This window comes from Rhinolophus hipposideros (assembly GCF_964194185.1).
Source record: "Rhinolophus hipposideros genome assembly, chromosome: 15".
NCBI lineage: Eukaryota > Metazoa > Chordata > Mammalia > Chiroptera > Rhinolophidae > Rhinolophus > Rhinolophus hipposideros.
In genome coordinates, this window is record NC_138061.1 from 5,301,352 (window position 1) to 5,327,955 (window position 26,604).

General features: G+C 51.4%; 2 protein-coding genes across 10 annotated transcripts in view; one reads left to right on the forward strand and one right to left on the reverse strand.

Moving 5' to 3' along the window:
- BCCIP (BRCA2 and CDKN1A interacting protein) overlaps positions 1 to 3,576 on the reverse strand; it is a 29,706-nt gene extending 26,130 nt beyond the window's left edge. For all 5 annotated transcript variants that reach the window (XR_013994978.1, XR_013994979.1, XR_013994980.1 and 2 more), the window contains exon 1: positions 3,390 to 3,576. Coding sequence is in view for 2 of the 5 variants with exons in the window: in XM_081074233.1 (XP_080930359.1) it covers positions 3,390 to 3,557 (168 nt within the window). In the remaining 3 variants the exon portion in view is untranslated. The remainder of the gene's footprint in view (positions 1 to 3,389) is intronic.
- On the forward strand, positions 3,182 to 25,263 carry UROS (uroporphyrinogen III synthase). Of its 5 annotated transcripts, none has more exons than XM_081074236.1 (10): positions 3,182 to 4,697; positions 7,256 to 7,344; positions 7,529 to 7,612; positions 9,257 to 9,353; positions 12,597 to 12,671; positions 16,435 to 16,509; positions 19,326 to 19,406; positions 21,682 to 21,767; positions 22,594 to 22,692; positions 23,899 to 24,455. In XM_081074236.1, the coding sequence occupies exons 2-10, from the start codon at positions 7,282 to 7,284 to the stop codon at positions 24,031 to 24,033; spliced, it is 795 nt and encodes a 264-aa protein (XP_080930362.1). In that variant the 5' UTR covers positions 3,182 to 4,697; positions 7,256 to 7,281; the 3' UTR covers positions 24,034 to 24,455. The 5 variants fall into 5 exon arrangements, 3 of the variants coding, with proteins under 3 accessions (XP_080930362.1, XP_080930361.1, XP_080930363.1); XM_081074235.1 differs by having other exon boundaries at positions 3,692 to 4,127; positions 23,899 to 25,263; XR_013994981.1 differs by having other exon boundaries at positions 3,882 to 4,127; positions 21,401 to 21,767; positions 23,899 to 24,266.
- Positions 25,264 to 26,604: the final 1,341 nt, after the last annotated feature.

Here is a 26,604-nt window from a genome sequence, read left to right on the forward strand (position 1 = left end):
AGCCCACGGATCTGAGGCTACGCTTCATTCACTTGGCAAACACGTCTTTACTAAGTACCATGCACCAAGTGCTGTGCTCGGACTCGAGATGAAAAGGTAAGCAAAGCAGGCGTGAATAATCCTGCCCCCATGGAGCTTATGGTTCAGGTGGAAATGTAGACATTAAGGAAATATTCAACTAAATATAAAGCTGCAACTATGTGAGCTATAAAACACAGCGGTACGTGTTATAACAGCTTGCGAAATAGGAGGTCAGACAGTAAAGGAAGACTTCCCTTAGAGAAGTGACATTTGAGCTAGGAACTGCAGACAAGAGTTCCTGGCATAGGGAACAGCGCGTACTAAGGCCCTGAGGTCAGAGGAAATACAGTTAGTACAGACACTAAAAGTTGTGTGTGTAGCCAGGCTCCCTGCTCTGTGTTGGCAAAACAACAACGACAGAATCTAAGAGGTGATGCCACTGAAATATCTCATAATAAATGAATGGATCACTTCTCTCCACTAACAAGAGCTGAGATGCTTTCAAATGCTACGCAAGATCAGCCCTTGAGGATCCTAAGTCAAACCGTCGTAAGTGACACACCAAACTTAGGGCTCTGAGGAAAAAGTGTATTTACACACACTTCAAATTTCACAGGCTCTGCAATCTGCGCCTTAGCTGAAGGAGGCCACAGAGGAAAATCAGACCTCCTTTTGTCTTGCCATGCTGACGTGCATATATTTAAGCATTCCTTGGCTGTTACCTTGCCAAGGCCTGGATATCAGGGCCAGTTTACAGACTTCAAATCCTGCTTCTCTGAAGTAGGCTCAGCCAGATACCGTGAACAGCAAAACCCTGGGAGATGGCTGGGGGTGTTCCAAACAGGGTCAAACCAAAGCAAATAACTGTCACAATTCATGTCTGGAATTACTCCTTAAAAAGAAATAAATTCTGAAATAAAGCTCTTCTACTGTTGTTTCCTTATCTAGACAGAAGCCGCAGGCCTCTGTCTCAGGCCATTATGGCGCTGCCATTGCAACACACACCAAATGGATTATCTGCCCAACATCCCTTTCCCTTGGTATGGGTCCCCCATCCATGTGGTTTCGGGAACAGTCATCTTTGTAAAACAGAGCCCTGCCACTCACCCCCAAGTGACTTAGTTTAGAATTAAGACTAAATGTGGCATCTAGCTGTTCTGAAAAACATATCCGAAGCTGTTGGCATTCTCTATTTTCTGCTATACAGAGTAGAAATAGAAAGAAAACCCAATATTCTGAATGTAGCGAGATGAAAACTGTGAAGGACTTCTCGGTTTCCCTAAAGCATCCCAGGCTCAGGGACCCGGCCACTCAGGAGGCCCGGCGGCTGCCCTGCCCTTGGCCATCATCTCCAAGATGCCCTTATTCCCTTACCACAAATCCCCCTTTCTGCCTAACTTTCCTCCAAGGATTTCTTTTCAGCACAAACAAAAGTCCTAACAACGTGACCAAAAGGAACGTTATCTAAACGAGCCTGGTCCAATTCTCCTTTTCAGTATCCCCGCCTGTTTCTTGGAGTTCTCTTTCTGTTGCTGCTCAGCCAGCTGTTTCAAAGCCAGTCACCCTGTCCTTGAAAATCAGGCTCTTCAGAGCTTTAAAAAAATATAAAAAACTGCACATTTCCTTTGTTAGTTATATCTTGTCTCAAAACAGATCTGGGCAGATTTTGAATTTCAAAAACAATTCTCACAGATTTCTACATCAGGGAAATGAAATGTGGATGAGTGAACATCTCAGAAAATACAAGCCTCCTTCAAATACATAAAGGAATCAATATCTACTAACTGTCTGAGTATAGGGAACTGCCCTAAAAACTTTAACAATTTCTTCAGTCAAAAAAGTATGCATGTCAGTGGTACACACTGCAGAGTGCAGAGATGAGAGGGAAAAGTCTTATTACCCACGGCCCCACTCTGCAGAGGTTACTGTCAGTAGTAAATTGTCCTTTCAATAAGTTTTCAACGCGTACAATCAAATGTATTTTGTTTCGTCTTTCGCTCACACAGCATTCACTATACATCCTGTTTTCATGTAACCTGCTCGGTATCTTTGGCAGTAAAATGGCAATTACTAAGTCGTATGGTTGAAGTAAACATTAAACGAGTCAATGCCAAGTGCACAGAGCCTGGACCATCGTGAATCACTATTATTAAAGTAGAATTACCGAGTCGGGGATGTATCCACTGTAACATGTGCTGGGTATTGGCAAACTGCTCTCCAAAGAGGTGGCGCAATTCACACCCCACGACGGTGTATGTAAGTGCCCGTTTGCTCACACTGTCGTCAGTGATAGTTACTACACAGACTTTTAACTCTTGGCGGTTTGACAGATGAGCCATGTGCATGCGAGAAGCGCTGATTTCTGTAATTCAAACGTAACAAGATAAGCGGCTCAAGTTCTTTTAGCTGAAACATGGTGGGACCGATTGAGGACGCGGGGCGGCCGCGCGGCGCTGCTCGGGGAGGGCTGGCCCCGCACCGGGCTGCTCTGCGGCCCCCGCCGGTGTCGGACTCGGACTTCGTTTCCCGTGTCTCCTTCTCGCTTATTCTGATGCAGCCACACTGGCTGACCCGCCGGCCCTCGGCCACGGAGATTCCCCCATTTTCTTCCAAACGCAACGGGAAGTGACGGGCGGTCCGTGGTGCGGACAGACACGCGCGTCCTCGCGGCCCCCCGGCGCGGGTGGCCTGCAGCGCGTGGCGGGGAAGGGCGGAGGGCGCCCGTGTAACACCCGGCAGCGCCGCGGCCCAGAGGCGACGGCGGACGGGAGAGGAGAGCGGCCCGGACGCCGAGGACGAGGTTCGGGAGGCGCGGCCGCTGCGCGGGGGTCGGGACGAGGGGTCACACTCAGCTCCCGGTCCGGTCCGAGCGCCCGCTGCACGCGGGACCCACGCACAGAAGCGGCGCCGACGAGCGGCGAGGCCCACGTCACAGGTTCCGCGGCGGCGGCGGCCGCCTGGTCCTCCTGCCCCCACCGGCGCGCGTGGGAGCCCGCGGCGCTCGGGCGGGGGCGGCCGTGGGGGAAGCGGCTCCCCGGGGCTCGGCGCCACGAGGGCCCGCCCCCCGCTCCCCGCCGGCCGGAGCACCGGGCGGCCCCGGAAGACGGGGCGGGGCCGGGGAGGCGCGGGGCACGTTCCCGGGGGGCGGGGAGCGGCCGGCGGGGACCTTGGAAAACAAGTTCCGCGGCCGCAGGGCGGAGACGCGGAGCGGAACCGGAGTGACCACCTCTCACCGTCTCCAAACTGCGCTGACAGACCCCGGGACCGCCCGGGCAGGCGGGACTCCAGGCAGCGCCCGCGTTCTCACGCCCGGGCTCGCGGAGGCTCGGCCCCGAGGGACACCGCACGGGGCTGCGGGGGCTTCTCACCTCGTCGACGACCTCGTCGTCCTCCTCCTCTTCTTCGTCACTGTCTTCAGCGTCTTCGTCCTCGTCCTCCACTTCATCCTCCGCTTCCTCCTCTGGCCGCGGGATCCCGGAGGCCGGCGGCCGCGAAGCGCCACGACCCACAGCGCGCCGCTTGGGCCTGGACGCCATGTTTCTGGCCTCGCTGCGCCTGCGCAACCTCCGCCGCCTGCCCTTCCGGACTCATCCACACCGCCCGCGGGGGTGGACACCACACAGCGCTTCGGCGCTGGATCGGCGACAACCCCACTCAGGGCCCCTGCTGAATTCCACGACCGTGATCCTTCAGAGTCAAGTCCATCTTGCAGTCCCATCTTGGCCTTTTCTTCCTCCCTCCGTCTTTCCTTTCCTCCTCCAGGACTCCCCCTCCCCTTCGCCGAGTGTGGTTCGACCCATCTCGGTGGACCTGCCCCGCCCCCGGCCTGGATGTCGAAGCGCATGCGCGGGGCGCCAGCTGCGAGCAGGGCGGGCTCCGCGACCTGGGGCGGCGGTGTCGGTGCCCGCAGTGCACGTGAGGGTCGTCGCCATGGTAGTTCGGGCCGCGCGGCGAGGGTGCCGCCCCCGCCCCTGCTAATCACGCCCGCATCCCCACAGCCTCCTGGTTGGCATCGCGATACCGCGCCTCCGGGTGGCTGCCCAGCGCCCGCGCCCGCTGCGCGCGGCCCCGGCTCCCAGACCTGTCGGGCCCACCGGGCCGGCGAGGTAGGTGTCCCCGCCCTCGGTGCCACGGAGACGTGGCGGGATGCGAAGACGGAAGGCACTTGTCTTCAGCCTGCGCCCAGCCGTCGCCAGCCTGGCTGCGGACAGCCGATTTCAGCCAGAATTGCCTTGGTGGCAACGTTAGAAGTGACGTTAGCGGCCGACCCGTCCCTGTCCCCTGCGGAACCCCCAAACCCGCGCCGCTGCCCAGCCTGCGGCGGCGCCCCCTCCGCACAGAAGCCCCCTCGCTGCCTCTCCCGGCTGGAAGCTTTCCGAGAAGTGCTGTTTCTCGTGGAACCAAAGTCCCCTGGTCCCTTCCACGCACGCCCGGCATCCCCGCCTTTCCTGGGGACGCCAGGGGCCCTTCCTGACACTTGAACGTTTCTCCTCTGGCTGTTGTCGCTCAGATCTGAACTCCGAGGTCGCCTCCGTGAACTGTCCTCACTGCCATTGTCATTCAGGTGTCACCCTCCCCGAGAGGTGCCCTGCACGGGTCACTGGTTATCAGCACCCCAGTGCCCTCCAGCACGCGACCCCCGAGCACGAGGGGTGCTGGAGCTTGGCCCCGCCCCCGTGAGTAACGCAGGCCCCGAGGGGGGACACTGCGGGTCCCTGCGGGGCACTGTTAGAATCACCGGGGGACGCTGCGCCCGGGTACCCGAGAGCGTCACTAACTCCCCTGTTGAAACCTGGGGACCTAGAACCGCGGCGGGGCCACGGGAGGCCGGGAGGAGGTTGGTGGCCAGGAGATCCCCGCTTCCAACAGCAGTAAGCTTGCACTGTGCTGTTAAGCACCCACAATAGTTGCTTTCTTTGTGCCCTGGAAAGAATTGCGCGTTGGCCGAAAATGCCAAGTTTTACCTGCTGCTCAGTGACGTAGCAGATTCCTGCGACGCCCAAATTGGAAGATGCGTGGTCAGGGTTCAACCAGAGAAACAGCACCAGTAGGGGACAGATATAGATATATTAGGAGACTTACTGCAACTGTGCGGGCAGGTCTGAAATCCACAGTGCAGTCCACGGAGAGGGCAGGACTCCGGCGCGAGCTGAAGCTGCGTCCACAGGAGGAATTGCTTCCTCCGCCCGAAGCCTCAGTTCTGCTCTTCAGGCCTTTTCACTGACTGAGTCGTCAGCCCCGTCCAGATTATCTAAATTAATCTGTTCTACTAAAAGTCATCTGATGGTGCACTTTACCGTATCTCCAAAATACCTTCCAGGCAACGCTTAATTAGATTAGCGTTTGCGAATGAGTGGGGACCCGAGCCTAGCCAGGTTGACACATAAGACTCACCATCACGAAAAGGTAGATTCCTGATTTCGGTGTGAGACACAGTCTCAGTAACTTCAGGAAATGAGACAAATGATGCTGCCCACTTTCCCTCTAGCTAACAGCTCAACAGCCGCAATAATTGGAACTTGATTTCATAATTAGTATTTGTTCACCAGGTTTGGTTGCTTAGATACAAAGCAGTTCATTTTGAGCCAAATTTTCCTAAGGCGTCTTACAGATATTACAATGTTCTGGAAATACCGGGGGTGCCAAAAAAATGTATGCACATAACTTGTATTCATCTTTTGTTACCGGTATTTATGATTACAATTTTAATACAGTTTTTTTTTCCTTTCTTAAAATGTATATACAAAAAAAAATGTGTATACATTTTTTGGCACTCTCTGTTTTCAGTAATAACTTATAAGTAATGGTTCCCAGAGTTAACACATTTCTGCTCTGAGCAATACACCCTGTTTGACTATTATCAATTACTGTATTATGTTTATTAGGTAATTTGCTGGTAGGTCTAATGATAGGTACAGGATAATAATCTGCACTGGAAGCAGTTTTTTCTCCAGTTCTTTGGCAGCATTTATTTTGAGGCCTCTGGGGTGGTTATAATGTACTTTTCTCTCCTCCATACAAAGGAATTTAATGTTGTAAGAAAACTTGGAAATACAGAAAGAGGTAAAGAAGAAAATCATCACCCTAACCTACCACCAGAAATAATTACTATTAGTATTTTGGTGCTTATTCTTTCATATATGTATATATGTATAAAATCTATAAAATCATACTATTTATGCAATTCTAAATCCTGATTTTTTTAACTTAATATTATTTTGTGATGATCTAATCCATTTAATTAAATGATTACTATTTTAATGATTTCATATAACTGTACCATAAATTATTTAACCATTCTCATTGTTAGACATTTACATTGTTTCCAATTACTTACAATTACAAAGAATACCAGGATACAAACTTGCAACTAGTAGTTGAATAGATTCTGGGGAATCTAATGCACAGCATAGTGATTATAGTCAACAATACTGTATTATAAACTTCAAAGTTGCCAAGAGATTAGATCTTACTTGTTCTCACAACAATAAAAAGAAATGGTAATTTGGGGACATGACAGAGGTGTTAATCATATTGTAATATGTAAGTCTATCAAATCTGTACATTGTACATCTTAAACAATATTGTATGTCAATTATATCTCAATAATAAAAAATTAGAATTCCAGGATGAGCAACTTTATGTTAATCTTTGCATATATTTATGAGTATTGCCTTAGTATTTATTCTTAGATGTGAAATTATAGGAAGAAAGGGTATGAAGTACATAAGGCTTTTGATATATATCGATAAATTGTTTTCTAGATTGTCAGAACATTTTTGAAAGTTTGTCTCATGATACTTGACAACATTTATAAAACGTAGTTTGAGAAGAAGTCAATATAATCATTTCCTAAAGAGCTTGTGAGTAACTTAGCCTATATAACTTGAAAGGGAAGTATTTATTTCCTTAAAATACAAGACACCCATTTCTGTATTTGTTATTGAAACAACCCAGAATTTGCCTCACTTCTCTTCTGTGAGCCTTAAATGTTTGACTAGGACACTGGCTTTGCCTAATGGCTTTCATCTGCCTTTCCAAGTGGTATCAAGGGCCAACATGCTGCCCCTCAGCCTTATCAGGGATGAGTCTTCAGAAGGAACAAGCCCATGAGTGCTGCTGACTCAGTGTGCAGGGGGTATGATGTCAGCCAGCAGCGATTATCTCCTTCCCCGTGCTCCTGGCCTAGGAAGACTTTGCGATCTAATTAAGATCTGTTTCCCTGCTGTCACAGTGCCCTGTAAGGACTGCCAGGCAATAATGAAGGTTCTTTTACTGAAAGACGCCAAGGAGGATGACAGTGGCCAGGATCCGTACATCAGGGTGAGTGCCCGAGACTCCTGGTCCCGGAAAGCACAGTGCTGCCTTACCAATGAAGTGGGGGCGGGAGGAGGGATGCTAAAACCGAGGAATTGGCAAAGAATAAGTTGTTCATATGATACCATCACCCTTTCCTTATTTTCCAAACCACCCTGGCCAATCCAGAACTATATTCTTTTATTTGCAGGAATTAGGATTACATGGACTTGAAGCCACTTTGATCCCTGTTTTATCATTTGAGTTTTTGTCTCTTCCCAGCTTCTCGGAGAAGGTAAGGTCTGTCACTGTCTGAGCACTGTCACTTCTAAGTGTGACACATTTAGTTCCTGAGACTCCGTGCCAACCCAAGCCGGAGGACTTTGTTACTTCCCCTCATTTCAGTACCAAACTTCAAAACAGGGCAGCACAGCCCCACGTAGCGCCAAGATTGGGCTGCTGTTGGGTTCTCGGCCTGAGCCTCCTCCATCAGCTCTTCCAGAAAGCTGCCCTGGCTTGGACTGGGTTCTGTGAGGAGGCCCAGGAGGGCAGGTTGTGGGGAGGGCACCAGAGCTGCACTGTTCTCAGCAGTTCAGTCCTTTCCCGCTCATCCTCTCCTTTAACCCACCCGCCCCAACCTGTGCAAAGTGGCCGCACAGGTGTTAGTTTTCCCGTGTTAGAGATTGAGGTCCCAGGCTGGGCAATTTGGCGGAGGCCTCCAGCCAATAAGAGGCAGTGTCGGGACTCGAGACCAGGACGTGTCCCCACAGCATCAGCTCTGCTGCCAGGTGTGGGAGGGACGATCCCAGCAAAGCCTTTCAGGTATTTCAGGCTAAAGAGTCAGTGCCCAGGCAACCCCACCACTGCGCACACAGACACCTCAGGGCATTTCCCGGGCGCTCCTTTCTGGACGCGTGGGCCAGGAGCCAGGTGGCTTTCATGGAAGCAGGGTGCCCGGCCCTGCTCACGGGGCTCCATGGCCCGTTAGCACCAGGTTCACCCTCGGTCTCTGCACCTCACAGCCGTGCCCTTCACGCTCTGAAAAGCTTCCTGTTCTTTCAGGTTGAGCAGAATATCACTTCTTCTTTCAATTCCACAGACACTGAGTTGGCATTTATCACGTTCCCATGCCCTGGGTCTGTGCGCTAAGGGAATGATGTAAGAGGGGCCCGAGTTGGCATGCTCTTCTGTACGCAGCTTTAAAGGGGAACCGAGGCCTCATCACTTGAAATCAGGAGCCTGTCCCTCAACACCAACCACCCTGCTCCGCAAGGGCTTCTCTGAACCCTCCATCAGGCCCCCCGGGTGTCCAGTGAGCACAGGCCAGAGAGGTCCCCAGGGACGATCACCACTCAGCTCGGGCTGGTTCCTCAGCCTCTCCAAGCCTGTGTGCATAATCTAGGAGGTGAGCATAGCACCCCCGCTACCCCTCCCCGATCTCACAGGGAACTTGGACAGATTCAGTGAAGGGATCTGTATGAAACAGCCGAGCGCCTGGCTCAGAACAAATGCTCAGGAGATCTTACCACTGTCATTTTCTTTGAAAATCAGGGCTTCAGCATGGATAGCGCCCCTTGAATATTCCAGTTCTATCACACATGCAGGTCAGGTCTCCCCTCCAGCCCAAGCCCAGGCTGAGACCCGTTGCCCCTCTCTGCCCTGGTTACATCTACCACCCTTCCCTACACCTGCCTGTGTCCCCCTCGACTGAGCTGCTTGAGGGAATGCCAGGAGTAACGGATTCACCTGTATTCCTAAAGGCCTAGGGTAGGTCCAGGCACGGGGTCAGCTCTCAGTCAGTACTGAGCGGATGCGTGGATGGATGGACGAGTACAGGGAATGAATCAGTTGGCCTGCTACACCTCTGAGCATTTGGAATTCTGGGAAATGTCGAGCTTAGCCATCATATAAAATGCCTTTGTTGTTATTTGGTGTGCAGCTGTCTCATCCAGAAGATTATGGAGGACTCATTTTCACCAGTCCCCGAGCAGTGGAAGCTGTGGAACTGTGTTTGGAGGAAGACAGTAAAACTGAAGGTGAGGCTGGGTCTGCTGTGAATTCCACTGGACTTCACTCTGGTTTCTCCCCTTGGCAATGCGATTACACTGGTGCAAAAGTCACTGTGGTTTACAGGGTTAAAAATCATGGCAAAAACTGCAATGACTTTTGCACTAACCTAATAGATTGCAGATACAGGTACTTCAGGTGTGAAAAATTGCAGTCACTTTTAGCTCAAGAAGTCCTGAGGTGCCAGGTTACTTCACGTTTGTGAAACCTTTGGTGGGAGCAGGAAATGACCTTTCTCCTTGTAAGCTGTGTCGTGCTGTCCCACACAGAAGGACATGCCAGCTTGTGAGCGTCCTGATGGGAGTGAGCACTTCGCGGGGCCATGTCACACACCCTGCCTTGGGAAACAGGAGGCATTGCTGCCTCCTAAACCCCAGACAGACGTCACAGGGGCCGTCAAAATGCTCACCTGCCAGGCGCTCACAGCCCCCCTCAGTATATTGGCGCCAGTCTCTTTCCTCAAACGATGATGAGAGGATCCAACAATATATGAGAAAGCAGTGCGTGCCGTGCCAGGTGCTCAATGAGACATGACCCTTAGACACTCTTCCTGCCTCCTTCCCTCTCCATCACAACAAAGGAACGGAGCTCGGGCTTCAGACTGACCAACCGCCTTGGTCTGCTCGATCAAACAGCTTCGTGGTAGCGTACTGCCTACCAGGCTCTATGTTTACATTCATTATCTCATTTAATCAGAGGTACACATGCTGTAGTCCTCATCTTACAGATGAGAAAACTGAGGCCTGGGAAGAGTACGCCCTGATCCACAGCCATGGCACCAGTGAGTCAGGCCTGAGCAGCTCCAGTTATAATAACGAGTGGAGACAGCAGGGTGGGTGGTTACCGAAAGGGCTTTGCAGCGAGTTCAGCCTGGGCTCAGATGGCCGTTCTGACCTTGGGTAGTTCCTGGACAGTGCTGAGCCTCAGTTTCCTTGTTTGTAAAATGGGCCCATCACTTCCCCTAGGAGCTAGCTGGGACTTAGAACGGCCTACTATGTGCCACACAGTCCTGAGTGCTTTACCTCTGAGGCAGGTGCTGTTAGTACCTGCCCAGCGAGGAGCCTGAGGAGCTCCAAGACCACATGGTCTATGAGTCACAGATGTGTGTGTGAGTCCAGCTTCAGAGAGTGACTCCCGAAGAGAAACATTCTGGACCTTGCCTGGCACAGGGCGGGCAGTGAGTGAGTGACAGTGGTGAGTGGTCGTTAGTCTGTCTTTACATTTAATCAGGCCTCATGACAGTCCAGAAGCTCACCTTCTTGGTGATTTCATAGACACCCCTCCCGTTGAAGAGGAAGTCTGATGCGTTCCGTAGGGATGAGGACTCGTGCTGCCCAATAAGCACAGCAGCTCAGAGCCAGAAGTGCTGTCATTCCAGAGTGGAGAGAAAACTCACGGTGGAGAAGCGCCCAAATTGCCCGCCAGCGGTGCTTCAAGGAATCTTCGTCTCACAGTTGTGTTTTTCATCTTGTATGTGCTTTGAGGATGAAGATGATGAAAAAGAAGAAAACCCCAGAATGGACACCATAACTTTCCAGCTTAAAAAGCATTTTCCTGAATATTTTCTTATTTTGATTCTCACAGCTCTGTGATATCGGCAGGATAGCTGTAGTTAATCCCAGTTATCCAGATGGGAAATCCGACGAGCTGGTTAGCTGACCCACCCAGAAACATACCCAAGTGAAGGGGCAGAGCTGGCTCCAAGCTGGGCTTTCTGATTTCGTCCACGACTCACTCCAGCTGTGATCTGCTGTGAGCCTTGGAGAACGGTTTTGTTACCAGGAAATGATGTTGTACCTTGGTTCTTCTCTTCTTGAAGGAAAGAATTTAGTCAAGAGACAGTTTGTGAAGCATGAACAGCAGAAGTTTATTAGTACAAGAAAGTACACTCCAAGACGTGGCTCAGGCTGACCCAAGGGAGGGAAGAAGCCTCGCCTTACACTGTGAGGGCTTTTATTTCTATGGGTAGAATTGCCTCGCCCTCCCCCTTCTCTTATCTCTCCTTCTCCCCCTGTGGTGCGGAGTCCTGCCTTCTCTGGTATTGAGCAATGCTTTTCTTTGATGTAGGGGCATGTGTAAACACGTCCCTTTGGTTTAGGGCACGTGTAATGACATCCCCTAGCGGCATATGTAAACCTGGAATCCTGCTTGGCTTGGTGGTCCTGGTAAGGTATTGGTGGTTCTGATAAGCAGGATGGCTTCCTCTGTTCTCTGGCTTTTGACAATGCATTTCTTCTATTTAGAAGCATGTGGAATCCTGGAATTCTGTTGGGCCGGTGCGAGGGGTCTTGACCCAAGTAGGAGCTACAGCAAGGGGCTTTCTAACCGGGGCTAAGTCTCTCCTCCTGCTCATTTCTATCTATCTACTTACCCTGTCAGTTTGTTCACATGCTAGAGATAATTTTAAAATAAATAGTATTCACATTTGGGGGTAGGGAAGAAAGGTGAAACTCAATCTTCCATTACTGTTTAAAGGGAATTTCCCATAGAAGTGTAAAGGGTAGAGTAACACTATTGAATTTAGGGGAGGGTTATGCCCTAGTTAGATTTTAGGAAGGAAGAACCAGTGTTTCCTTGCCTTCTAAAAAGGTGGTATCAGATGCCTTATGATATATTTGTACAATCCATTTTCTCTTCGTATTTCTTTCATCCATATTGAAAGATGCTTATTTTTGCCATAAAATGGTAGAGTTTGCTATTGGGTTTATGATCCTGAAATTAATTTTCTCTACTTTGACCTAATGGGTACATGAGCCCTCTCATCCAACATCAGTTTCTTGACTGTTTTCAGATTCATGTTTCAAATTAAACCAATTGTGTTACTTTAGTAAACATTTAAGCTACCTTTTTGAATGACCAGTGGCCTTTTCTTTAAAAATCTAGATTTTAAAAATGTTAATATCACCTTGCAAATTAATTCTTCAAGTTCTGTTTATTTTCTAGTATACTTTAAAAATACTTCTAGTGCCAACTGTGGAAATTACTTACTATTTCAAGCAAGGCATACTGCAACATTTACCAAAATGATTTCTTTAAATGTGCAGAATGTGGGCAGTATACAAATGGAGTTTTAGTTGGAGATGCTGTCCTTTAGACTTGCGTATTACAAGTTTGCCTCGCTCTCAAGTCTTAGGATGAACAAGCAGCCGTGGGCACCCGTCCAGATGGCCACCTTGGGATTTGCAGCTCACATCTAATTTCATGTTTTACAGTCTGGAAAAAGTCCCTGAAAGAAAAATGGAATGCCAAGTCGGTGTATGTGGTTGGAAATGCCACCGCTTCTCTAGGTAAGCAATCAAGGTAAACAAGAAACAGTGACAGTCCACTGTGGTGTTGTGATGCGTGGGAAGAAATACATACTTCGTCTTTGTCCCTGTTCCTGGCACGGAGCTCCTAAGACCCTTGGAATTTTTCTAAGTGATAAAGATGAAAGTGTCTTTTGTTATTCATAACAAACCTCTTTCACCTCCACCTGAGTTTATTTTAATGAGGTGACTTATAGAAAGCCCGTAAAGTTGGGGCTGGTTGCCAAGGGAACCAGTCATGTAATTAGAATAGGAACTATTAGACTCCTGCCCCCTGTCCTCACCTCCAGGGAGAGGAGAGGGGCGGGAGGTTGAATTCACCACCAATGCTCAGCCATGCCGTGTAATGAACCTCCATAAAAATCCCAGCGGACAGTAACATGGAGAGGCAGGGTGCTGGTGCCACTCCTGGAGAGCTCGGCAGCCCCCACACACACCCCCATACTTTGCCCTGTGCGTCTCTTCCATTTGCTGTTCATTTACAGCCTTTGAAATACCCTTTGTAATAAATTGGCCACAGTTAGGAAACCAGTTTTCTGAGTTCCGTGAGCCATTCTAGCCAACGGTCACCCAAGGAGGGGCGGGTGGGAACCTCCAGTTTAGAGCCGGTAGGTCATCAGAAGCCCAGGTGACAGCCTGGACGTGGGACTGGAGTCTGAAGTGGGGGCCGTCTTGTGGGACTGAGACCTTAACCTGTGGGGTCTGACAGCGTGAGAACGGAGTAAAATCGTAGGACAGCCAGCTGACGGCTGGAGAATTGCTGGGTGTGGAAACCCCACACATGGGGACCCACAGTACAGAAGTGTGAGCGGTAACAGTAGAGAGCAGAAAAGAAAACAGGAGTCTCCATTCCTAGGTCACTCAGCCTTGTTCGTTTTTTAAAACACTTTAATTCAACTTAAAGTATGATTTTTTGCTTATTAAATGTTTAAAAAATATCTCAGTCAATCTTTGGCTTTGTGATCTTGACGCTTTTGAAGGGCACAAGCCAGTTATTTTGTAGATGGTCCCCCAATTTGTCTGATGTTTCTTTGTGATTAGAGTCATTCTGGTTCTACATGCCTGGCAGGAATATCACAAAAGTGATGCTGTCTTTGTCTCATTGACGAAAACGTTCTGGAAATGTGTAGTGGTGATGGTTGTATATCATTGTGAATGTACTTAATGTCACTGAATTATACACTTAAAAATAATTAAAATAGTAAATTTTATGTTGTGGATTTTTACTAGATGAAAAAAAACACCTAAAAGGAAAATCACTAAATATTAAAGATAGTTATCTCTAGGTAGTAATATTATAGTTGTTTTTTTTAGAATTTTCTTAATATTTTCCCAAATAGTCTTGAATTTATATTGTTTCTAAAGCACAAAATATAAACAGGGAATCAATAAAAAGTATCATAAGGCATTTTAAATACTTAAACAATGCTTAGCTGTTGTGAGTAAATGAGCCTATGACTGACCGTCTTTCAAAACAGTTCAGTTTATTTAAATGAATTTTAAAATATTGGGGGAAGGTGAAATATAAGTGAAAACAGTTTAGTAATTAAAAGCACATCTTCCAGAGAACAAAGTGGGGTTGGGGAAAGAGAGCACTTGGAATTTGCTAGATTAATTAAGAGATGATGTGTGGCTCTTCACACAGCAAAGTCTTTACACCCGCCCCTTCCCACCCCCTTGCTTAGCAGATCAGCTCGGAAGAAGGCATGAGAGTCTCACCGAGGGAATCACCTCCACTCTCGCATATCTCCCCCAAAATAAGTTAAGAGTCTTATCTTAACTTGAAATCAATCACCCAACTTTTGAACGCTCGATTTTAATTTACCGTTCTAGACATGACGCACAGGAGCACTCTTTAGTGGGTACCATTTTTACTCACTTTTTTCCCGAGGTAGAAGAGGAAAGAAAATAACATAGGCAACGTATGATTTATATACCAAAATTTCAACTGTCAAACATAGTATATTGATCAATTTTGCTATTTTGATTTTGTTCTCATGCTTTCACACATTAGCTGAGGAACAGTTTGAGCTATCACACAAGCTTCAGTCTGATTTCAGTAGCATCAATATACCTTTTGCTCTCACTGTTGTGTCAAATGAAAAGAAAACTAGAAAAAAAGCAAGTGGTGATACAGTGATGAGAAATCTGTCTGGAGACAGAACAGCTGAGAGTGGTCCACCATTAAATGTGGCACAGATGACAAAGCAGGGGTCTCGGCCTCAAGCTGCTCTGTTTATCCAGTTGTGAGGGGACAGGACATGTTCTAAATGCTGGAAACATAGTATCAGAAGAGAGATGAAATTCGGGATGTTGCAGTTTTGAAAGATCTTTGGGAGAAACCACATCCTATCTTAATATGAAAGTCAGTCACCCAACTGTTGTACGCTCGATTTTAGTTCACCTTTCCAGACATGACGCACAGAAGCTCTCTTTAGTGGGTAAAGAGAGGAGGCGTTGCTTGAACTGCCTGCCGCAGGGAGAGACCTCACACCACCCATTCATTTCCCCAAACCTTCACATAGAGCCGCTCTGGGCTGCGGGGTAGACCAGTCCCCACCAGCCTCCTCGTCTCTAAGGCGCAGGCGTAATCTCTGCGCGTCCAGCTCAGAGGGTTGTGTCAGGATCAGATGAGCCAGAGCTGCGCTGAGCTGCAGAGCCAGTGGCCTCGGCATGCTTCCCGCCGTCTGGGTTCTTAGAAGGATGCACACAATTGTCCGTATTAAGTACCAGCCTCACTGTGAGGACGTACGTCCCAGCTCCGTCCCTGGGAAGTCCTCAGGGCTCTTGGGGCACTGAGACCTTCCTACTTCAGGGGCTGGCTGGCGACGTGTCCTAAGCTAGGGCTTTGTTCCTGCACTAAGCTTACAGTGGCCAGTGGCTTTTGCTCTCGGACTCAGCACATTTGTGATGATCTGGAGATTAAACGCCTATGGTGTGTACGTTAAAGCCGCAGCTGGTTATTAGCCAGTGTCCTGTGAATTCCACATGGAATGCCCACAGCAGCTCCTTTCTCGGAGAAGTTCCACGTTCCTGCGAACAGGCAGCGAGCTGACCCAGCCGGCCGTTCCTTCTTTAACATCCTCTGCAGTGACCAGTGTTCCCGCCTGGAAAGGTGCAGGGGAGCCTGCGTGCCTGCTTCTTGCTCAGCTCAGGACAGAAGTCACACCGTAGTGGCCGGCGCAGCCCCTCCCCCAAACCACCTGCTTTCGTGGTCCTGGGGCGCCCTGCTGGCAGCTCCTTAGGAAACCTCCCCCACTTCCATTTCAGTCTCCCCATGTCAACCCACGACACTGTTCTGGATGGGGGTGGTGTCGTCTCCCTACCAAAATGAGGGCTCTCTAAAGCTCTGTGAACAGGAGATCTCAGAGGCTCACACCCTCCTGACTGAGAAGAAAACCACCTTTTTCGTGCTCCTCCGAGATGGCCAGTAGTTTGCTCTCACCATCTCGTATGATCCTTAAAACAGTCCCACGTGGTGGTTTTCCTCTGGTAGAGGAGCTCCGTAGGGCCCAGGAAAATTGGAACATTACCCCAAGCCATGCGTCTAGAAAGGGTGGGGCCGGGACCAGCTCCCTCACATCTGACACCACACCTGTGGCCTTCCTGCACCAGCCGTAGGAAGAGACTTTCCCTGTGAGACTTGTAAAGCGCGTGGCTTTGCATCTGCTCATAAAAGGGACAACACAGGAACCGAGGGACTTCAACAGCTCTGCGAAGAAATATATTTCTTGTTGTTTTCCAGTGAATAAAATTGGCCTGGATACAGAAGGAGAAAGCTGTGGAAATGCAGAAAAGCTTGCAGAATATATTTGTTCCAGTAAGTAGAAAAAGGTCACCCTAAATGGAGCCCATTTATTTTTGTTGGTTGGTCTCACAACTGCCACCCAGGGAAAGGACTAATTCCTTGGTGCGCTTTACACGATGACGCTGGTTGACACGCAGTGTGGAAGCCCCTCCTGGGACCAGAGCCTACCTGTACTTGTGAATGTCTGTGCTTGTTTGAGAGTCAGGCCACCTCCCGCCACCCCGACAGCAAAGGACTGAAACAACTCAAACATAACCCAAAATAAGACAGTCGGGTCTTCGCTCCTGGGGGTGGGGAGGCCATCAGTGTGGCTGCGCTCCTCCCCCAGCCACTCCCTCCCTCAGGATGCAGACCTTCCAGAATGATCCAGCTCCAGGCTCCTTGTTTCTAATGTTCTTTCACAGGATAATGGTCACCATTAACCAGCTCACAGCCCTCCTTTTTCAATATATTAGGTTGGCACAAAATTGCGGTTTAAAAGGTTAAAAATAACTGCAAAAACCGCAATTACTTTTGCACCAACCTAATAGCAGTCACTATAGATGACAGCTCATGGGATGAAGAGCCTTGGTTTACAAAGAACAATGACAGGTTCTATGGGGGGGCTGGGACGACAGTGAGCTCCTTAATGGCAAGGTGGCCCGGCCTGTTTCCACAGCGGATGGTTTGGCTGTACTCACAGCTGATGTGCTAGTTCTGGAAGGAGATGGAAGGGAACTGAGTCATTCCTCACTGTCCGCTCCAGGGCCGGCAAGCAGTGTTGCTTGCTTTGCAAACAAGGCAGAGTGGATCTGTCACTTCTGAGACGCCACACTGCTGTTTCAGTTGCTGACCCTAGGCTGGGAGGGGAGAAGGAAGGGATTCCCGGAGGCACCTTGCAATGCCTTTGTACTTCCTGTGATTTAGTACCAGCGTGTCATGCGCCCTGACGAATCTCCAACTCAAACATGTCCAACTAAGAATCCACCTTGGCAGCTGATCTGGAGTCTCACCGGTTTTACCAAGGTTTTCTCCCCAAGTAAACTCTGAAGCTCAATTTCAGAAGCTACGAATCTACTTCCAGTGCTTGGAGTAAACAGGCCAATTCATAGTTATTGCCTATTTCTGTTACTTAACAGACGCTTAGTCACCATGTGAAGGCACTATTGGAAGCACTTAGAACTATTACCGGATTTAATTTGATAGCTCATTGTTCTGATAGACAATTCTTCATCCCTCTCAGGATATCTCCTCTAATGGGAAAGAAAATACAAGTTAAATGATAAAAGGTAGAAGACAATTCTGAGAGAGAGAGAGGGAGGGAGAGAGACAGAGACAGAGACAGACTGCAGTTTATTTGAAATGTCCTCCTGGACTTGGAGCTGACAAAAGAAAAGGCAGACTTGCTGGGTTCTTCTTCCGTCCCTCCAAATACGCCTCATTATCCTAATTACAATTAAGTTCCCACTGCCTGCCTGACTTGGATTCTCATAGCAGCGCCTGAGAGGTTGAAATCATTGCAGACGTGAAGTCATCAGTCTTACACTTACACTTCATCCCCAGTGAAATGACATTTTAAACAATCAGTCTTGTCTTAATGACCTACAGTGATTACTTATCAAGCCCCCCACCCCAGGTGCATAAGTCAGGATCTTCAACACCTTGGCTGTCTTTAGCCCGGCAGTCCAGCCTTTTTCCTGTTAAAGGAATGAAGAGTGGGGCCTCTGAGCCCCGCGATTCATCATTTTTGATGGGGTTAGACTCCTGCCAGGCCCTTCCCTCCCTGTTGTCCCAGGGAGACCTCATCTCTCACCTCTGCAGAACGAACCAGCTTTACCTTGACCTATGTAGCATTGGCCTATTTGGGTTGAAAATCTGCAGGCAGTAAACCTGTCACAAAAAGGAATGGGTTACAGGCACACCGTGTTTTATTGCACTTCACAGATGTGCTTTTTTTACAAACTGAAGGTAAGACTCTCCACCAGCAAAAAGATTACGACTTGCTTTATTGCGATATTTGTTTTATTGCCGTGGTCTGGAACCGAACCGGCAGTATCTCCGTGGTCTGCCTGTATTTGCCTTTGACTTCTTGAAGGGGGTTAGTTCCCAGAAGCACAGTTACCATAGATCTCCCTTCCGCAGGAAAGAGTTTTCAACCATGGCATTTTCGAGTTTTCTCCCTTGTGCCGACGAGGCAGTTTTTCCACGAGGTCAGCAGAGTTGACGGGGCCTGCAGCACCTGGCCTTCTGCTGGGCACTGGTGGTGCGGGGAGAAGAAGACGGACGCCTGCCCCGTACCGGGATGCCCTTGCCGAGCTCCCGGTCTCCCTCCAGCAGTCAGGAGGAGAAGCAGCAGCTCGATACTCTGCTGGACTCTTCCGAAGGCCCCTTGACACCTGTGGTTGGGCTTGCCAGAAAACCCCTTGGGCACTTGGCTGGTGGCTGCTGTCCTTGCTGGGACAGGAGTGGACTGCAGCTTGTCTTTGTTGGGGGTGGCTGCCGAGCCCCTCCTGGCTGCCGTTTCCCTGCCACCGCTGGTCCCATCCACGGCTCCCTCACTGGTAGGGAATGTTTGCCCCAGTGCCCACATCAGGCCTGACTTCTAACCTTCTACCTCTAGTTAAGGTGCAAAGGCTGCTTCTAAATAGTGCAGCCCAGGAGCCACTGCGGGGGCACTGGGAGTTAAAGGAGCGGGGGCAGAAGCCCCAGGCTTGTTGGGTGTGTTTCCCAAGCACCTGTGCCCCCGAAGGAGCAGAGCAGGGCAGCAGCTGCCCCTCCCTACCCCCTGTACACAGGCAGCTCCCCGAGTTTCTACAAAGCTGTTACTAAGTCTGGTTATTTATTCACAGGGGAGTCACCAGCCTTGCCTCTTCTGTTTCCTTGTGGAACCCTCAAAGGAGAAATACTGCCGAAAATGCTCAAGGACAAAGGTGACTGAGTGTGCCGACTCGTGGGGCCTCCCAGAGCCTTCTGGTGATGGAAGTGGTAATGGAAGTGGTCGGCCCTGCAGAGGCTACAGGCAGAGCAGGCCGGGAAGGTGGGGGACGCCTCACCCTAGACGTGGAGGTGGTCTGCTTTCCTGGCTTCATGTCTACTCTCAGCCTGCCCACCTCCAGCTGGGAACAGGCAGAGTGTCACTGAGCCTTCACCAAGAGGACGTGACCCCGGGGCAGGGTCCACATGTGGAAGAAAGTCTAAGGATGGAGCTGATCTGTAATGGCACGCAGCAACCACTCCACTCCATCTCCCGGGGCTCTCACTGCCTAAAAACCAGCCCCAGTGACTCAGATGTCTCAGGTGTCACCTGCACACCTTCTGTCACATAGTTGGTCTGGGAGCAAGGGGTGAGTAATCCATGGTTTGGAGGACGAACTTCAGGGTGCGACAAGCAGATTTGAATTCTCCTCTGCTGTTGGTTCGCTGTGTGAGCACGGGCAGGTCACAGGCTCTCTCTGGGCATCAGCTCCTCGTCTGTAAAACGGGTTTAAACCGTACAGCCTGCGTTGCAGAGCTGTGTGAGCTTATACGCGCTGCCTGGCTCTCCAAGGCAAGCAATCCATGACCTGCAACTAATACATTGGCCTGCGATGTTTTGAACCGCCAACAATCCACGTGAATATTCCCCGGATGCTCTTGGACCTTGTAACATCCCCTTCTGTATTAAAATGGGGGGAGAGCTGATCTCTCTATCCCCATTACCATCCGTCTTCTAAAGGCAACCGGGAACAATGGGGATAATGGCAGAGGACGGTAGGCAATAAGAGCAGCAAGGTCCTCAGCCTTTCTGGGACAAGAAACTGAGAGAACAAAAGAGAAAGCGTGGTCCCAGGTATCCTTAAAGAAATGAAACATAAATCAGAGGCTTGATGCCTCCGTTTCTTTCTTTAGGTTTTTGGGTATGTAATGATAACAACTTGCTGTTTTCTGCTGAAATATCTGGATTCCTCCCAAGAGGAATTTCATTTCTATAAGCTGGAGGTTTCACTACCTGATACGGTTTCAGCACTGAGTGGCTGCCCTATCTAGTAAATATCTGTGGTTGACATTGGTGCTGGTCACTTCCTGCCTCCTCCCTCATGGCCAGCCCTGAAAATCCTAGGATGTTCACAGTCATTGAGTGGAACAGGAAGGAATGTGACACTCCAGAGCCTAACCCATGCATCTACAGAGGGTCCGTGGGGTCCATGGGGAGAGGGGAACAGTGGCCAATCCAGGAGCACGTGGCCATGTAGAGGCAGGGCTGGGATGGCCGGGCGCCCCAAGAGCTGCCCTTGTACCTGCTTCCTGGTGTCAGGTTGCTGGGGATGAGGTGGTAGGATCCAAGGTGCCTGGAAGGCCCTGGGCTGCCTGCTTCAGCCCCAGGCTTGAAAAGCTCCCTCCAAGCTCTGCCTCCTCCCCTTGTCCTCAGTGTAGGGTTCTGTACTGATAGTGGTGACCCCGAGAAGAATCATTTGATGCGAACGCCAAGAAGAATTAATCTGCTGAGATGGACTCTCCATGGTCAGCCGAGGCCCCCATTTCATAAATAATAAGAGCCCAGGGTCATGTGCCTACAGGGGCCTCTGGCATCCTCTGGATACTGGGAGAGCCTCAGACTGATCTCTGGGCTCCCTGCACACTGTCCCGCTTGGTCAGCCTTCTGAGTCAACCCCTGCGGGGACACCCTGCTTTCTTCCTTCTACCAACAGACTGACACCTGCCCCGTCCAATCAGAACTGCGCAATGTGGAGACCGCACTTACATAAAATGACCGAATTCAGAAGCTGGGAGGGAACTTTTGCTTAGGTGGCCTCCTTTGTCTCGGTGGAACGCAATTTAGGTTGCTACCCAAATGAACCTGTGTCTCCCACGCTGCAGCTCCATTTTGCTCAAAAAAAATGCTTTTTATTCTTTATTCCAGTCTAAGATTAACTTTGGTTTCCAGCATCCCTGGTGGACATGCTACACAGACGGCAACAAAAGGCATCGAGGGTACGAGGGAGCCTTGGGTTTCGGGGACTTGTCCTTCCTCCGCCGTCAGCCTCCTCCCCCGCAGGACTGCTGAGTGTCCAGCAGGCCAGAGGGCCGGCGAGGCTGCTTGCACAGAGCACGCCCAGCTCCCGACAGCGCGTCCCAGGCTGGTTGTGCTGCCCTGGTCTCCACTGACTGCCCGCATGCACACTCCACTGTGTTCCTAAGTCTGTTTTCCGGTTTGATCATGTCCAGGGATTCCCATGGAAAGCATAACCGTCTACCAGAAGATTCCACACCCAGGAATCCGAGTGAACCTGAATAGCTACTATTCCCAGCAGGTGGGTGTTGTTTCTAGCTAGAGCTCGGGCCGGGCGGGCACCCAGTGGGTGGTGGGGTAGGTGGGTGAGACACAGCCTGTCTGCGTGGTTCCACTCCCCCCAGCTGTGTGACTGAGGACGTGAGCTTTCGGAGGCTCCATCTCTGTATCTGTGAAATGGGAATAGACCATCTAAGTAAGGTGTTTATAAGGATTAAGGGAGATCATTTACTCAAATCCCTTTGAGCAGCACCCCAGACATAGGAAGCCCGAGGCAGAGAGTAGCCTTGTGACTGTTCCTCCTCTCGTGGGGCACTGCTGGCGCGGGAGGGCGCTCCTGTGAGCTGACTGACGTTCTCCACATGTAGATTCAGTAAGATGCCCCCCTCCCCTTTCAGGCCAGGCTCCCGAACGCATTGCTGGTTCTGGGACAGCCTTTTAGCACACAGCAAAGCAGAAAGCCATGCAGGTGGGCTGTCTGCTGTCCGCACTGTTTCCCGCAGGGCTGGCCAGCCGACAGGGAGCTGGGCTCCAGGGCTGCCTTCAGACATCAGTGGCGCTTTGGCCACTCCGGCGAGGCATGTGGGTCTGTGTCCTCTGGCCAGGCAGGCCAGACCTGGGGGCCTGCAGAGCAGCCACCGGCAGCACCCAGCCTCTCCATCTCACCCTGCTCTCTAACCAGTTCCTCACCTGAACTTGGCCTCCATGGGTGAGAACGAGAGAATGCCAGTATCAACCAGGAACCACCTGCTGGGACGCCTGGGGACACGGGTGGATGGTGACAGGGCTGGGGGAACTCTCCCTCCGCGCCCTCACAGCAAGGACTGACCTTGTCCTCTCTCCTACAGGGCGTCCCAGCCAGCATCACGTTTTTCAGTCCCTCTGGCCTTACACACAGTCTCAAGCATATTCAAGAGTTATCTGGTGACAACATCCATCAAATTAAGGTGAGGTAGTCAGGGGACTTTTGGTCTTTTTCAGGTATTTAACAAAATTTGATCAATTATCCTAGAGTTTCCATGGCAAGTCAGAGCACTCCTGACCTAGCAGACCCCCTGCGCGCCCCTCTGGAGAACTGGAAAGGCAGGGCTCTGGAGTTCCCGGGCCAAGCTTAAAGCTCAGCAGCGCGCTTCCCGGCTGGTGCTGTCAGACAAGTCACTTAGCCTCTCTGAGCCTGTTTCTCAGTTGTCCCATGAGGATAACGATCCCTTTGTGGCCTTTACAGACCTGTGGATGGTCCTCCCTGACGGATTAGTCTCAGGACTGGAAGAGAGAATGCAGGTAGAATTCTTAGCTTAGGACCGGGCACAGCTGTCAGCGTCCTTCCCCCCTTTGTTTTTCTGGCTAAACATCTTGAAATTATCTGTCCCAAGAACGTTCCTCTTGTGCTCGCTTTGGCAGCACATATGCTAAGAACGTTCCTCTTTTCATATCTTAATTCAAAGGATTTACATCCACATATTTTAGGGACTCTGTTACGTGTCTACACGTAATCACCTTGTGGTGGTCTACTGGGAACGCTCGTGAACTGGCCTTGGGGGATTGAAGGAGGGTGTGAGCTGGGGACGAAGGCCAGCTCTGTCAGCCCTCGTGCAGTCAGGCACAGCGAAGGCCTTTACCTTTATCACAGCACACCTGGGCGGTGGGGACTGCTTCTCGGGTTTACAGGTGGAGTGACAGGCGCAGAGAAGTGTGTCCCGACCCTCTGGGTGCAGGGCCCTGGTCTGGACTGCTCTGCTTTCGGGGGTGTCCACAGCCACCACCCCTGCCTGCCACACTCTGTTCTGTGTTCCTTCCACCTGACCCCACCCAGGGCCCCAAGGTACCAGGCAGAACTGTCGGCAGCTAAGGCTTTGAGGAGGCTGCCCCGGTGGTGGGCCCAATTCTGGGCCTCGAGTCCCTGCCAACCCCCGAGCCGCAGGCGTGTTGCCGTCTCGCACTGGCTGGCGCTGAGGCTGTAATGAGACCAGGAGGCAAAGGCATTTGCAGCCTGTAACGCCGGGTTCCGATCAGGAGTTTGTCACATTTATAAGCTCTCGCACGAGGAGCGGTGTCCTAGCAGACAGGGTGTCCCACAGGCACTTCACAAGTCGCCTCCTGCTTGCTGCTGGCACCGGCTGGTACACGGAGGCCCTTCTCTCCTCTCTCTGCAGTTTGCAGCCATCGGCCCCACCACAGCGCGTGCCCTGGCCGCACAGGGCCTGCCTGTGAGCTGCACGGCCACGAGCCCCACACCTCACGCTCTGGCCGCTGGCATCAGGACGGTGCTCCAGCCCCACAGCTGCTGAGCCAGCTGCCCCAGCGGCCTCCTCGGGCCAGGCTGCTGCCTCCAGGGTGGGCGACGTATCTGACCTCAAACCCCTGCCTCGTGCCTGATCGGGACAGTGATGAGGACGCGACCGCGCTGGCATCAGGCCCCCGCGCTGCCTCCATGCGGCCACTCGGACCCTCGCCCGGTACCTGCCGGCGCCCAGGCCCCGTGCACCAGGGAGCACATCAAATAAACACCACTGGCTACTTGGCCGGACTGTGTGTCATTTCCACTGCAGAGCTGTGTTTGGGAGGAAACAGATGTGTCCACGTTCTGATAACCGACAAACTTGGTATGAATGCCGAAATTTGCTGTGTGTTTTATTTGTCCTACAAAAAGGCCCCAGAAGTTCCTGCTTTGTGAGCTGTTGACAATTATAAGTCAATACAGAGACTCCTCAGAAATGTCAATGCAGCTAGTGAGTCAGGGCGGAGGGGCTGCGAGGTCGCCGACAGGTACAGTGCCCAGCGAGAAGCTTCGCCATTGTCCCCATATTTCGTTTCCTCTTTTTAAATCTTGGCCCGGAAGTTGAGCTGAGCTGAATGAAACCACGTCTGTCCTTCAGTAATGTGAGCTGGTGGGCAAGAGGCCTGCGTCCCCCACACGCCTTGGGCCGGTGGAAGGCAGCATTGGGAGGCTCCTTCCACTGGCAGCGCCTGCGTGCTGCAGCGCTGGGCACAGGCCTTGCTTTGACGTCCATCCTGGGGGGTGGACACCACTCTCATTCCCATTGTGCTGGTGAAGAAATGGAGACTTGGAAGGTTAAATGACACCCGGGGCTTTTTCAGCCCAAAGCGGTGGACTACTGGGTAGGAAGGATGAGAAAACCTGCTGCGTCTAGTCTGGGGTTGCGGTCCTGGCTGCGGTGACCAGCCGGCTGGTCAGAAAGCTGACGGGGACACCCTGGGGACAAGCAAGCCACAGAAGGACTAGGTTAGCCCACGAGGGAGAGGTGCGCTGTGCAGCTGTGGACATGGGCGTGATGCAAACGGGCCTGAGGCAACTTCTGGGGTGACGGGTGTGTTTGGAGACTGGCTGGTGTGGGGTGCAGCGCAGTACTTGTCCCAGAAGACAGAGTAAAATAACTTGGAAAGCGCCGCAGGGTAACACAGCTTTCTCTGTAATGTCAGACCATGAATCGGGAAGTCTTCCTGCATGTCAGAACCGCGTGACGTGCTTCTGAAAATGAAGCTGCTCGGGCCCCACTCCCACACTCCGCTTCGCTGGTTTCTGGGGTCAAGCCCATGCAGCAGAAGCGCCCGGGGGTCCCCACATGCGAGCATGTTTGAAAACCACCGGCTGATCTGAACTGGGTCGTGCCAGTCAGGGTGCGATCGCTAACATACTCTAGCATGATCCCTGGAATATTCTAGAAGCTAGACACACAACACAGACAGGAGTGACAAAGAAGGAAGAAAAACCCCGCTGAGGCAGGTGGGGAGGACATGGTGAAAAAGGATGGCATGGGCTTCAGAAGCAGGGGGTCCTGGAAAAAGGAGGAGGAACAGCACCCCACTGGGTGCAGGAGGTTTGCTTCTCCCAGCCCAGTGAGGGCCGGGGTGGGCTGGGAACAGGGGATGAGGATTTTTCCAAATGTCTGCTTCTGTCTTCTTTCAGCCCCACAGCAACCTGAAGTGACCTTTTGCAAAGATATGGCCAGGGTTTAAGGTGAGGCGGAGCAGGTTTGGTTAAAGATGGGGGCCCATTGTGACAGGACGGGGTCCAGCCGACGTGGCAGGAGGAGCCGGTCCATGAGAGACAAGATGGGCCCAGTGGAAGGTGCGGTTTCCCTGGCTACCTCTGTAACAAGGGAACCTGGGCTTGGGCAGCTGGGCTGGAGGTGCCTGTTAGCAGCTTAGCACATGGGGGCTGAGCAGGCAAAACTCAGCTTTAAGGAACCCCAGTTCCTCCTCGGGACCACAGTTCTGCCAATGCATGAATCGTGTATGGCCTAGTAGCTGGAAGAGCATGCATGGAGGGGCACACCAGGGATAGGCCAGCTTGGGGACATTTAGCTTCGAGTGTGTGGATGTGTACGGCACCTCCAGGGACAGGGGACAAAACAGGAGCCCCACAGGACTCCCTGACAGCCCCAGCCAAGTTCCAGGCTGAGGGACCTTGGCAGGCAGGCTGCAGAATCAGAAGGGACCGAATGCAGGTGGGAGAGGACGGCAGGGAGAAGACATCTTACAGAGGGGCTGAGAGGGCTTGCCGGACTCTCTGGCCTACGGTCCCTCTTTCCAGGGGCTCGTGTGCGCCCACACCAACCAGCTCCACGCCCTGGAGAGTTGTGAAGGACGAACTTTGCGAAGGGAAGCTGTTACAAGTGTACAGTCCGGAGGGTGCTGGAAGCTCAGCGGGGGAGGCGCGTGGCACGCGGGGGAGGGCCGGAAGCAAGACTCTGAGGGCCAGTCCCAGTCTCCCTGTCCCTGGCGTCTGCTTGACGCCAGGAGAGGCACTCCTGCCCTCTAACCTTCCGGGTCCCCATCTGTCAAGAGAGGTCTGAGCTGCTGCCTGCTGGAGGCTCCCATTGCAACCTAGGAAAGTG

Bases quoted from the DNA above. Each gene is read 5' to 3' on its own strand.
- UROS (XM_081074236.1), top strand. From the start codon at position 7,282: ATGAAGGTTCTTTTACTGAAAGACGCCAAGGAGGATGACAGTGGCCAG. The intron at 7,345-7,528 runs GTGAGTGCCCGA...TTTTATTTGCAG, and splicing joins GCCAGGATCCGTACATCAGG to GAATTAGGATTACATGGACT. The intron at 21,768-22,593 runs GTGGGTGTTGTT...TCTCTCCTACAG, and splicing joins ATAGCTACTATTCCCAGCAG to GGCGTCCCAGCCAGCATCAC.